Source organism: Leptidea sinapis, chromosome 31 (genome assembly GCF_905404315.1).
Source record: "Leptidea sinapis chromosome 31, ilLepSina1.1, whole genome shotgun sequence".
NCBI lineage: Eukaryota > Metazoa > Arthropoda > Insecta > Lepidoptera > Pieridae > Leptidea > Leptidea sinapis.
Genome location: NC_066295.1, coordinates 2538135 through 2551315, shown reverse-complemented (window position 1 = coordinate 2551315; position 13181 = coordinate 2538135). Strand labels below are relative to the sequence as shown.

Sequence of the window (13181 nt, the reverse complement as noted above, 5' to 3'; positions counted from 1 at the left end):
TTGAATTGTATCTGTCGTTGGTACGGTAGCATACAAAGCGTAAGAACTTTTTTTTAATGTTTTCTATTCGAGAAATATATGTAGAATATAAGGGATTCCAGATTTGAGAGGCATATTCTAAGTGACCACGAACGAAGGTGCAGTACAATATCTTCAGTGTCTTGACTTGATGGAAATCACGCGAGCTTCTTATAATAAATCCAAAGGCTTTCATAGCTTTTGATATAGTTAAATTTATATGTTGGTCAAATAATAGCTTCGAATCAAGTAAAACACCAAGGTATAAAAACTATTTTAAATTATATTAATTATTGTTACAATAGTTTCATATATAGTGGAAACTTTTGAGTAGCCATCAATAAATTTAATTATTTCATAAGTTATCATTGTAGGCTAGCTGTAAGTTTCCCAAATAATTATTTACAAAAATAATTAATGTAAACCCGGTTTGCAAATATAATTTTTCACGCAAATGTGAAAGCATTTATATCGGTTATTATGTTTTTTGTAAAGTATCAATAAATGATCCATTTTTGGATCATAACAAGTATTGACAGCGTCATAACCCACCAGTATCTTCAGTTTTGATGGTCGCATCGTTTTTGTTCTCGCTGTCCGAGCCATTTTCCGTTTTGACCGGGACAGATGATGGCGGCGGCAATCTGTTCTGTAATCATTTAAAATGTATCGTCTAAATCTATCGCCATAACACCTTCTTTGAATGACAATAAGGGACGAGACGAGCAGGACGTTCAGCTGATGGTAATTGATACACCCTGCCCATTACAATAAGGTGCCGCTCAGGATTCTTGAAAACTCAAAAACTCTGAGCATCACTACAATTGCGCTCGTCACCTCAAGACAACATGTTAAGTCAGTTTGCCCAGTAATTTTACCAGGTACGGCGCCCTTTAGACCGAAACACAATAATGATTTCACGGCAGAAATAGGCGCCATCATGCTACCCCCATAATCTAGCAGGCATCCTGTGCAAAGGATTCTATCCTCCCACTGCAAAACTTGGTAACCTAGCATAATTCTCAGCAAATAAGTAACGGAAAATAAATTTAATGTGATTGATGAGGATAGAGTGAGTACTTACTTGGACACTATGATTTTGGCTGATGTGGCTGGCGTCCGAACTGACACTCATGCGGCGGATGTCCGACGATTTCTGGCGGGCGCGGAAGTGTCGCGGCTGAAAATTATCATCAATAGAAAATATTAGTTTATGGTTTATTACTATTTCATGGTATACTAACGCGAGGCATGGTCATGACAAAATTCCTTCCTGACTTATTCAGTTGCACCAACATATTCATGCAATCTGTCTTATACATGCTGCTCCTTATCGACCCCTGTTCGTGGCCATCTGGAGGGCAAAGCCAAATTGGCTTCAAAGAAACTGGGCGTCATTAATAGAGCACGGCAATACTTCAAGCCGGCCCACACTCTAGCGCTTTACAAAGCGCAGATCCGGCCATACACGGAGTATTGCTGCCATCTCTGGTCTGGCGCACCCCAGTTGAATCAGCTCGATCCATTTGACCGCGTGAAACGCAGAGCAGCTCGAATTGTCGGGGACCCAGTGCTCTGTGAACGGCTGGATCACTTTCCGTTGCGTAGAGATGTCGCTTCATTGTGTGTCTTCTACCGCATTTATCACGGGGAGTGTTCCTAAGAGCTGTTTAACCTGATTTCTGCCGCCGAATTCCACCTTCGCACGACACGCCTCAAGTTAGGATATCATCCCCACCATCGGGATGTGTGGCGGTCTTCCACAGTGCGGTTTTCAAGGAGCTTTTTTCCACGTACTACAAAACTGTGGAATGAACTTCCTTGTGCGCTGTTGCCGGGACGATACGACAGGGGGTACCTTAAAATAAAGCGCATACACCTTCCGTAAAGGCCTGTGATTCCTCTGGTGTTGCAAGAGATTGTGGGCGGTGGTGATCACTTAACAACAGGTGACCCGTTTGTAGTTGCACGCCTAACAATTACACTTCCATCTGTATTCACTCATTAATTATGCAGTATTACAAATGCATCTAAATCTGGCCTATAAATTATTTTTGGGTCAATCACGTCAGTTTAACGTGATATGATAAATAATGATAAAACCAAGTATTATAAAATAAAGGGAGTTATATGACATAGTAACCTTGTAGTCGTGGGTGAGCCCCATGGAGGTGCAGGTAGGACACTCCCAGGAGTTGGGCAGGTCCTCGTTGAGCTGCCCGCCTGCCGCTACGCATCCCTCGTGCACAATGCTGTAGCACACCGAGCACTCGCGGAGCGTGGACGGCCCGTTGCGACCTGCGCACAGACGTGATGATGAGATAACGAGCATGTAACGTTATGCTGAGTAATACATGTTGCAAACTTCAACGCAGTTTCAAGCACGATTCTTGTAAACTAAACTGCACCCAGATTTCAATGCTTATCTCATGTCATAAGATGTTGGCCTACAGTCATTTCACTCGCTACGACACTCTTCATACTTGAAATTATGTTTAAAAATTGCCAGAAACCAAAATAGTAGACACTACTCAGAGTTAACCGAATGAGAAATACTTAATAGTATTCAAGTTGTATTATGCGGGTCAAAAAATACGAGTGGCGTGCGAAATGCCGCAGGCGAGGCGCAATGAATGACGCCACGAGCGTTTTTAGACCTCGTTATACAACGTGTCGCATACAATATTTTTTCTAAAATTCGTTTTAAATAAAACAAAAATATATCACAAGATTTCGAGTCGCCTCTTAAATGGGCGGGAAATGTATTGTAATATATACTTATATCTCTGGTGAAAGTTTTCATATTACCTTCAAGGAATGGCAAAGGTACACCCATACAGCCAACGCGGGAAAATTTAATACAAGTTTTTTTCTCAAGTTGACATTAAAATGTTTAGTTTAATAAATCATTAATGAAAATATTATGTATGTAATACGAATTACCGAATATGTCTATGAACCTACCTAGATTTAGTTGTTCATGGCGCCAAAAGATCTGTGCTTTTTTGGCGATATTATATTACGACACACAATAATGCTTTTTAGCCCATAGAGTATAAACTTTTTCAAAGACTCAATAAAGTCTGTTAGTATGTATGAGGAGTAGAAAAATATATTAAAACATCCCTACATGACTGTAACAATGATCGATTAATGCCGCAAAATGCCACCACGGAATATTTACAAGAGAAAGTCTAGTTTAGTCTGCCAGAAACGCAGTGTTACTCACCAGAGTTTCCTTTAGCCTGTGGAGCGACCGGCGTCTGCATCCATCCATCTAAATGGCACACAGCGCATGACGCCGTCACTGGTAACATTGGCTGCAAACAGGATTTATAAAGAATAAATCACATTGTAATATTTTACAATAATCTTGTCCAACACTGCGCTTAGAAGTGAGCGCTACAGACAGACAAATGGTTCGGGGTGAGACGGGGGTGCGCCAGTCCAGATATGAGACCAATACTTTATATGTTGGCGAACCTGTGCCTTACAGCACCAGCTTCAAGTATTGCACTGCTATATTTATGAACCCCAGTTTCTTCGAAGCCAATTTGGCTTTGCCTTAACAATTTGTTATGTTTTTAAAGTGATAACCCTCATATCTAGGATTAATACACAAATAAAATTTGGAAACAAAATTTTATGAACGATGCGGGACTCGAACCCACGACCTCTGGCGTTCCCTGCCAGTGCTCTGCCAAGTGAGCTAAACGTTCAAGTAACGTCATAAAATCTTGTATGCTTATTCAACTCTCAGCTTGTGGCTTCATCTACGTTCTTCTTCTTCACTAGCTTTGCCTTGCGGATGACCGCGATATTGGCAATCGGCTCGAGATTTTAAAAATAAAGAATAATAAGTTTATGAATTTGACGTTGTCTTAAATAGCACACGTACCTGCAGGCACTGCCTCATGATACAAGTCTGCTTGGCCCGACCCAGCCCGCCGAACTTAACCATGTCGTGACAGAACACGCATTCACCGCAGTCAGTACGCTGGCACGCTTCGCACTTCTTACATCTGCGGACAATAAATTGATGCTTTATACTCCAGGTATCTTAAGCAGTCAAGATTTTTCTTCCTTGGGTTTATAGAACCACCCTTGAAATTTAAAAAATAAAACAATATATACAGTATGTAACTAGGGGGATGTATAGGATGCATAGGCGATGACGGATTCGAAAACTTCAGTACTTATTGATTTAACCTGACTTGGAGGGTATTTCGAAAACTTGATTTCCTGTTTTACTTGTAATACCACCATTAGTTTTGTTTACCTACTTGTAATCTCACTATGATAGCAGAAGCTTTGTAAATACATTTTTATTGCTATTTATAAAATACTTGCCCTTAACACTTCAAAAATTATGTTTTTATTAGATGATGGGTGTGTTGCTAAACAAATGAAATTTACCAGATTTCAAGCCTGATATGGAGGTATAAAAAATAGAGTGCGTGGAAGTTCAAGCAATAAAATAATAGTGGAATATAGAATCCTTAAACTTACAGTACGACGTAAGTATATCTATGACTATAACTGACGAGTAAATGAAACATTTACCGGTTTATAACCGCCAGATTATCATTATAAGCTGCGATCACGAGCTTTTTGTGTGGAATTATTACTGAGGGCAATAAACCGATTGAAAATAAGGATTTCAATCAACTTATTAATGTCTCTTTACTATAAATGACGACATTCGTGCAATAAGTATCATTGAAAAGTTCCGTAAGGCATTAGTAGTCTCCTCCAACAGTTCCACTTCGCCAGATGATTTGTAAGGTTGTCATAGATTCTATTATCAAAGCTGTTTTCTTACGTTGTAGCTAGCCTTAATAGAAATGATAATAAATTCCAAATTAGCCCATCCATTGAAGTCCTAAAAATATAAGAATGCGAAATAGTTACTGACTAGATAAACCTCATCTACTTTCAAAGTTGGTAGTGAAAAGTTTCTCATTTCACACATTCAGCCGCCTTTATCGTCTAAATGCTGAAAATCATGTTGCATTAGGAAGGTAATAAATACAATTTGATTATTTTAATGCGATAAGTAATAAATAATAAATCGAAAACATCGCCTAATCTAGAGATCATTAAATTGTGATTGTTCGTTCATCTAGCCAATTTGTTCACGGCTAGTGCATAGTAAATAAATATTGAGAAGCATCAAGGCATAGTAATTTAATCTGGTGGAATCAGTTTCAGTACAGACGTAATGTTGCGCGGGACAATATGCGCTATGCTCGCTCTAGTAGCGGCGGCATGCTCTAGAGAAAATATACCACATTATGATATCCGCGAAGCACCCATTCTGTTCGAGAAATTTAAAAAAGATTACAACAGGCACTACGCGAGCGAGTATGACGAAAAGATACACTATGAGGCTTTTGTGAAACAGTTAAAAAAAATCATAGAAGACAACAGCCGTGGACGTTATATTGCTGACATCAATAAGTTCGCTGACTATACTGACGAGGAGTTCAATCATATGAATGGATTAATATTACCACGAGGTCGCCGCAGTGTGTGATGAATATAAGAAAGATTTAAATCAGATATTACAAGAAATTTATTGCCAAATTAAGTCGTTTATTTTTATGAGATAGTCTTAAACGTTAAAAACCTCAAAGTATCTTCAGAGCGCGTGACGAGCCCGTTGCTCGGAATACTTATCTTATAATTATATTGTGATGTTAGTGGATCACCTCAGTCAATTACTGCTTGCAATGCAAGTGAAGTTAAAAAATATTTGTTGACCTGGAAGATTTAAATATTACAGAAACTTACAGGAACGCAACAAATATATCAAATCATCCTGCATATATAATTGTTTATTTATCATGAAACGAAATCACAGAACTACAGCAAATCGTTTGGTAGGTACCTACCTAATTATTTCAGCTTAAGAAGTTACCTATAGTTTAAAAAGTTATTAAAGTAACTTAGAGGAACATACTTACATATTATTTATATACATATAATGTCGTAGAGTCAGTAATATTGGGCTAACCTGAACTTTGCAATCAAAACAAAGTGATAGGTTCTCAGAGAACCCTCAAGGGCTTTATATGAGGATTATCTACTTCATTCGGGGGTTCCACAGGGAGCGCACTTTGGTTCAACATATAACTAACTTAAAAGTAGCCATAAAAAGAGTTATTTTGCTTAGTTAGCACTTAGTTCTGAAGAAATAATCATCTTAATTCCTTAGAATTGTCCCTCCTACATTTACCAAATTATTAATTTCACTACAATACAATGTCAAATACAAATAGATAAATGTAATAATAATTAATGAATATTCCTGTTACCTGTGCTTCGAGGACTATAATAAATTACTAAAATAAATTAGTTACTATCCGCTACTTCGTCCGCATTTACCATGTAACCATCTTAGTTGGTGTTCCAATAATGCCTAATGCATATATATACAAAACAATCAAATATCTCTCATCGTTAAGGCAGCGTTAGTTCGAAAGTTTTTTCTCCGACTTATATTGCAAATCAGACTACCACGAAAACGTCTTTTCATTTTTCGGGTTAATAGCCTATGACACAAACAAATAATTTGGCTATCATTGGTAATAGAATTTTCAAAATCAGTTCAGTAGATCCAGGGAGTACCCCCTACAACCGCACAACCTTACCTATTTACAATATAAACTTTTATATTAAATGGTTAGCATAAGAGGAAAGAAATAATAATCCTTATTCACCATATTATGATCCAATTTTTTTTACAAATGGCAGTACTAGCTCAAGTGTTACTAAAAACTCGTTATACGTATAATTTAATAACGTCAATTATACGATTGAAAAAGTGGTATTTGATTTTTTATTTCCGTTCCGTTATTATATTGATTAATCCGAAACGAAAAAGGTACTCATACATTACACACCTAAATTTTTTTTATGATAATAAGGGACAAGACGAGCAGGACGTTCAGCTGATGGTAATTGAAACGCCCTGCCCATTACAATGCAGTGCCGCTCAGGATTCTTGAAAAACTGAAAAATTCTGAGCGGCTCTACAATTGCGCTCGTCACCTTGAGACATAAGATGTTAAGTCTCATTTGCCCAGTAATTTCACTAGCTACGGCGCCCTTCAGACGGAAACACAGTAATGCTTACACATTACTAGGCGCCGTTGTGATACCCATAATCTAGCCGGCATCCTGTGCAAAGTAGCCTCCCACTGGTAAATATAATAATGTAACTAATCAAAGGTTAATAAAAGCACCTTCCATCAATCATAATAGGTGTTTATATGTTACTTGTATTACTTCTTTAAAATATAACAATACCATTTTTATTCATAACATTATCTCGCAAGGGGGCAAAAAGGGGGCAGCGCTTTTGGAATATTTAGGAAATTTAACAGTACTAACATCAGGCGTCTTTATCGTGGCAACTGCTTGTTAGTTTTGTCGAAAGAATAGGAAAGTACCTAATACAATTTGATAAGACCATTAATAAATACAATTATAGGTAAATTGAAAACAATGTCAAATTAAAAGTTCATTAAGTTTACCTGTTATTTTAACACAAACAATTTGTACACGGCCACTATGTGTGGATAGAGTATATAAATATTGACAAAATTAAGGCATACTATTCTGATAGTAAATTTTGAATCAAACACAATGTTGCGATGTACACTTGGCGTATTGCTCCTGTTGGTGGGGTTGGCGTGCACTAAAGATATTAATAAACCGAAGTATGATATTCGTGACGCACAGATACTGTTCGAGAAATTCCAGAAGGATTACGAAAGGCAATATGACAGTGAGGATGACAAAAATATACACTACAATGCTTTTGTGAGAAACTTGAAAAAGATTATAACGTTGAACCAGCAGGAACCGGAGGCATTTGTTATTAATAAATACGCTGACTATACTAAGCACGAAATGAAAAAGCTTTTTGGACCTATGCCGCACCATCCACCTGGATTGTTGCCTCCACATCCACCTGGATTTTGGCCTCCACATCATCCACCTGGATTGTGGCCTCCACATCCACCTGGAGTGGTGCCTCCATATCCACCTGGATTGTGGCCTCCACATCCACCTGGATTGTTGCCTGAACATCCACCCGGACTGATTCCTCAAGATCCATCTGAACTGTATCCTCTGACTGAGAATGGAGACCAATATCACACTGGATTGTTACCTCAACATCCACCTGGATTGTTGCCTCCACATCCACCTGGATTGTGGCCTACAGATCATCCACCTGGATTGTGGCCTCCACATCCACCTGGAGTGATTCCTCCATATCCACCTGGATTGTGGCCTCCACATCCACCTGGTATCGTACCTTATTATGAGAATGAATCACAACATCCACCTGGATTGATAGCTCGGCATGAGCACGGAGGATCACAACATCCATCTGGATTATGGCCTTTGCCTGAGAAAAGATCGCAACATCCACCTGGATTGATACCTCGACATGAGCATAAATCTAATCATCCACCTGGATTGATACCTCGACATGAGCATAAATCTAATCATCCACCTGGATTGATACCTCGACATGAGCATAAATCTAATCATCCACCTGGATTGATACCTCGACATGAGCATAAATCTAATCATCCACCTGGATTGATACCTCGACATGAGCATAAATCTAAACATCCACCGCGAAAGCGACATGAACACAAACCGTTACAGCAAGATAGTAGTAGTAGTTGCAGTGTATAGTAAAACGCGATTGTGGTTACTTAAACCAAATTAAATTGATTTCGCAACTTCGTGTGATGTTTATATACGTCTACCTATTCCAAAACTTGCTTCCAAAATACGGTAAGGTAAACAATGGTGCCCCTTTTGCATACTTTATATCAACACTAGAGATATTTCAAGAATAACCGGCCTTCAACAAAGTAACACGCCTTTTTAACCAACTTCAAAAAAGAGGGGGTTCTCGATTCGTCGGTATTTTTTTTAAGTATGTTACCTCAAAACTTTGGACTGGGTGAACCGATTTTTATAATTCTTTTTTTATTTGAAAGCTGGTACTTTCCGTGTGATCCCAGTAATTGTAATTTGGTCCAGATCTGACAATGGCATCCATGAGAAAAATCAAGAAGTTTTAAAATATGCTATACATACGTATAGCAAATTGAATGATAAATTTACGAATACCTCAATATCGCGACAACCGATTTCGATGAATCTTTTTTGATTGGAAAGGATATACTTCAAAGATAGTTTGGTTAGGTTCTGATTATGGAATCCATCGCAAAGTAACGGAACTCTTCAATTAAGCGCTTACGTTCATTGCTGCAATGAAAAATTTAGGTTATCTGCACATATTTAGGCAAGTTGTTAGTGTACTTCAAATTCAATCGCGGCGGAAGGACCCCGATTCCAAAAATTACAATAATCGTAACTAGAATTAGATTGTATAAAAATGCGTAATTATTTTTATACATTTAGCGCATATCTATTGTTTTGGAAAAGTGTTATTGAAGTCGGTTGTTTTTTTGTTAAAAATTTTTGGAAATGAAAATGGACATCCGCTCCGTACCGGAGAAGTTATTTTTGTTTATTTAGACTCCTGTACCTCACTCTAAAAAAAAATCTCTGGACTACTGAGATTTAACATGGTAGATATATGCGAGCGCAATGGCAGTGAAGGGCCGGGCGACTCGCTTACCGTACAAAAGAAGTAATGGGATGAAAAGTATTACTTACTATGTTAAATCAACATTCGTCACCTATCAACCCTATAGCCTATAATAGGCACCTAATATATATACATGTATAATTCATAAAGGCATTTATTTTCTCAAATTGATTCCTTTAGAACTTTTTGATGTCATTTCTAATACTACTACCCCTTCGGAAACAGATGGCTTTTTTGCGCTTTTTAATAAAATATACAATATAACTTAATAAGCCTAATTGTACTTAACGCCAAGTGTTCTAGCCGTTTGACGAAATTAGAAAATTAAAAAAAAAAATCTAGTACGAAATAACGTACCGTTAAGCTGAACAGGTATTAATACAAATGTTCATATCATATTTAATTCAATGATAAATTATATAAGAATAACAAAGGTAACTATTATATTTCCTAATCAAAATATCACGGAAATTGTTTAAAAATAATTATATGCGCTAAATGTATAAAAATAATTACGCATTTTTATACAATCTAATTCTAGTTACGATGATTGTAATTTTTGGAATCGGGTTCCTTCCGCCGCGACCCGCTCTCGCCTCTCACCTCCTCACGACTCAAGCACATCTCACCTATAACTATGTATGTAGTTACAAGCCTATTTTGGATAACACCAACTCCAAAAATTACAATAATCGTAACTAGAATTAGATTGTATAAAAATACGTAATTATTTTTATACTTTTTATACATTTACACCTGAGTTTGTTATGCTTAATATTATTGTATTGAATTGTTATAAATTCCATTATTGTATCGAATAACAAAACAATTCCAATTTTAAAGCGATAAATTAACAACGAATGTTTATACAAGAAGCATAATGTACCTAGATTACAAATAATACTAAAACTTCTTACTTCGAATCCGTGACGTCATTTCTACTATTTTATGTAAGTATATTGAATCGCTTATTTATTTGCCACGCCTGGCCATAAGTTCGGTTACAGATAAAAATGCATTTATTGTGACGTGTTTCTCTTAATAAAACTAATATCATGTATTTTTAATTGAAGTCTCAGTTATAAATAAAATAGAATTTTATTCGAATTGACTACCTTTAGCTTTAATGAAGACATCCACAGGAATTATCAACATTAACATCTTGACTATTGCTTCTCAATATATTCTTGATAGTGTAATGTATGTGACACATAAATGAATTTGCTAGAAACTGTCATGACCATAATGTTAACACCAGGAACAGACAAACTAATTATAATGCCTATTATTCGACTAAGTCAGTAAGTCTTTTCTGGGGCGATGTATGCTTTTACAACAAGATCCCAGAAAATAAACAAAACAAAAGTGTTATGATATTCAAAAGAATTGTTAAGAAACGTTGGCGTGGTAAAGGTCGCTATAACATGACTTTCTTAATGATGCCACAGATTGGGAATGGAGCGACCGCCCTCAGGCTATTAAATATTTAATAGTACAATATTACTTTGTAAACATATTTTTTGATGAAAAGAAAAAGCCCACCGAGTTTGTTGCGCCCATTCTTCTCAAATCTGAGGCATTCTTTTTGGAATGTGTGGTAGTTTTTGACTTTCAATAAGTAATGTCACATCCTATTTTGAATAAAAATATTTGAATTTGAATTATCTGGGCGGAGCTGGAGTAGGATCTGGGGTAGACGAGGGCCAGTCTTGCTTGAAAATCCAATGCATTGATCAATTGGTCATACACACGATCTAAAGGTCTTCACACATTACACCGACTCAACGGCAATCCCCTTCCAACTTGAGATTTCGATTAAACTAGGCGATCAACGAACGGCCACCAATGGACAACTTGGCGTCAATGAGTAGGCAATGCGTCGTCAACGAGTGGGACGCGCGTTGTTAACTAGCTCGACCTCAACCAACACGAAATGTCGACTCTTCTTCATTCCGTGTACTTCGCCCCTCGCTTGCCGTAAGCACATTATCGACTCTTGCCCGATTCGTCATCAACGAGGAGCTGGGACAGTCAATAGGTGACCAGCGCGTGGACCACGCGTCGTATACTTTATATATATATATATGTATACTTTCAACTTACTAGTTGACATAAAAACTCTTAAGTAACACAAAATAAAGCTTACATTTCAATCCTGTGAGTAAAGTTGGAGTGGAGTCGACGTTGAGTCGGTATAATGTGCGAAGACCTTAAGTCTGTCTCTCTTGGTCCACTTTGAAGCTTTCCTTCCTTTTTCACAAAATTGAAGCATTGTGACTCTTTGAAGTGACTGGAAACTACAACTGACGCGGACGGTGAGCACGTCTCACTTTTATGACAACTTGCCATTTGGGATGGTGAGTGCTCTTCAACCGCGAAAATATTTCATCACTAAAATGGACTACTTTTATACATTTCACCGCGTATCGGCAGCAAGCACTATACTCGTGCCCAAGATTTCGTTAGAGGTGTCAGTATATCTTCCAATATTATATAATAGTCGATATGAATACGAATGATATATATATAGCTTTAGAAATGTCTTGAAAACAACCGACAGCTCCTTGTGCAAGGCAATCACATCAATTGTGTTTTTTAAAACCCAACATCATTGTGATTTAGTATTAACCTTGATATAATAAATACTTACGTGAAATGACATCGAAGATTCTAACAGTGTGTCAAATTAGAATTCAAAAATAAAATAAGAAGTTGTAACAATGTTTATTGAGTTAGATTCAATGTCAGCTTTGATATTAATCGATACCAATTATAAGATAATATATTATACATAATAACATAGATATAGAGAATAAGTGTAATGTATTAGGAGGTCATCTATCTAAGGTTTTTCTCAGATGTAAGAATTGAAAAAAAAAATGTCTATCGCTGTAACGCCGTCCAGACAAAAACCAGTGCGATAAGGACACATGCAGCTCCAAAACAAGGGATTCGTTGTCGACAATGTGACGTTAATATTTATGAGAACGTTTATACGGAAAATGCTGCTAATGTTTCCTTCCTCTCGAGTAATCTTGAACATATCAGTTTGATGGTATGGTCTCATGCGGTGGTAGACCACGCCCGACTTCTTGCGGAGTGCGGTCTGCAAATTGGTTGATGTCGTAAACTGTAGTCGGCGGGTCGGGTTGCATGGCGTTCAATCTGATAATTTCTTTTAAGTTGTCCACAAATATCTTATAACGCATCTGTTCTTCTACGCTACTGGCGTAGTGTCTGTTGTAATGTACCTTGAATTCTTGAAAGTCTTGGTGCATCTGACAGCTCATAGTGCGGTTTCTTCAAAGGTTCACCATTTGCCAAAACGATCCACAGACAAACAAAAACTGTACAACGCAACATTATACTTGAGTAGTCGTGTCTGTGCTAATAGACCAATGTTAATTTGTTAACCATTTATATACTATAACTAGCTTAAAGCGTAATTGTATTTTAAAAAATTATGCATGTGGTTTTCAATTAATATTTAAATAAGAAAAGATAACTGAAACTATCAGGT

The 13181-nt window shown here is 37.2% G+C and overlaps 1 protein-coding gene and 1 long non-coding RNA gene across 2 annotated transcripts in view; both read right to left on the bottom strand.

The window, feature by feature from the left end:
- LOC126974044 (jmjC domain-containing histone demethylation protein 1) overlaps window positions 1-13181 on the bottom strand; it is a 70009-nt gene that overhangs the window by 19209 nt on the left and 37619 nt on the right. Inside the window, exons 11-15 of the mRNA XM_050821416.1 lie at window positions 3917-4040; window positions 3248-3338; window positions 2162-2316; window positions 1103-1198; window positions 571-667 (exon numbers count right to left, since the gene is read on the bottom strand). Of these exons, the coding sequence (XP_050677373.1) occupies window positions 571-667; window positions 1103-1198; window positions 2162-2316; window positions 3248-3338; window positions 3917-4040 (563 nt within the window). The remainder of the gene's footprint in view (window positions 1-570; window positions 668-1102; window positions 1199-2161; window positions 2317-3247; window positions 3339-3916; window positions 4041-13181) is intronic.
- Window positions 7666-9531, bottom strand: LOC126974050 (uncharacterized). Its single transcript, XR_007731468.1, has 2 exons — window positions 8642-9531; window positions 7666-8599 (listed from the first exon to the last, which is right to left on the bottom strand). It is a non-coding gene; the product is annotated as an uncharacterized LOC126974050 (long non-coding RNA).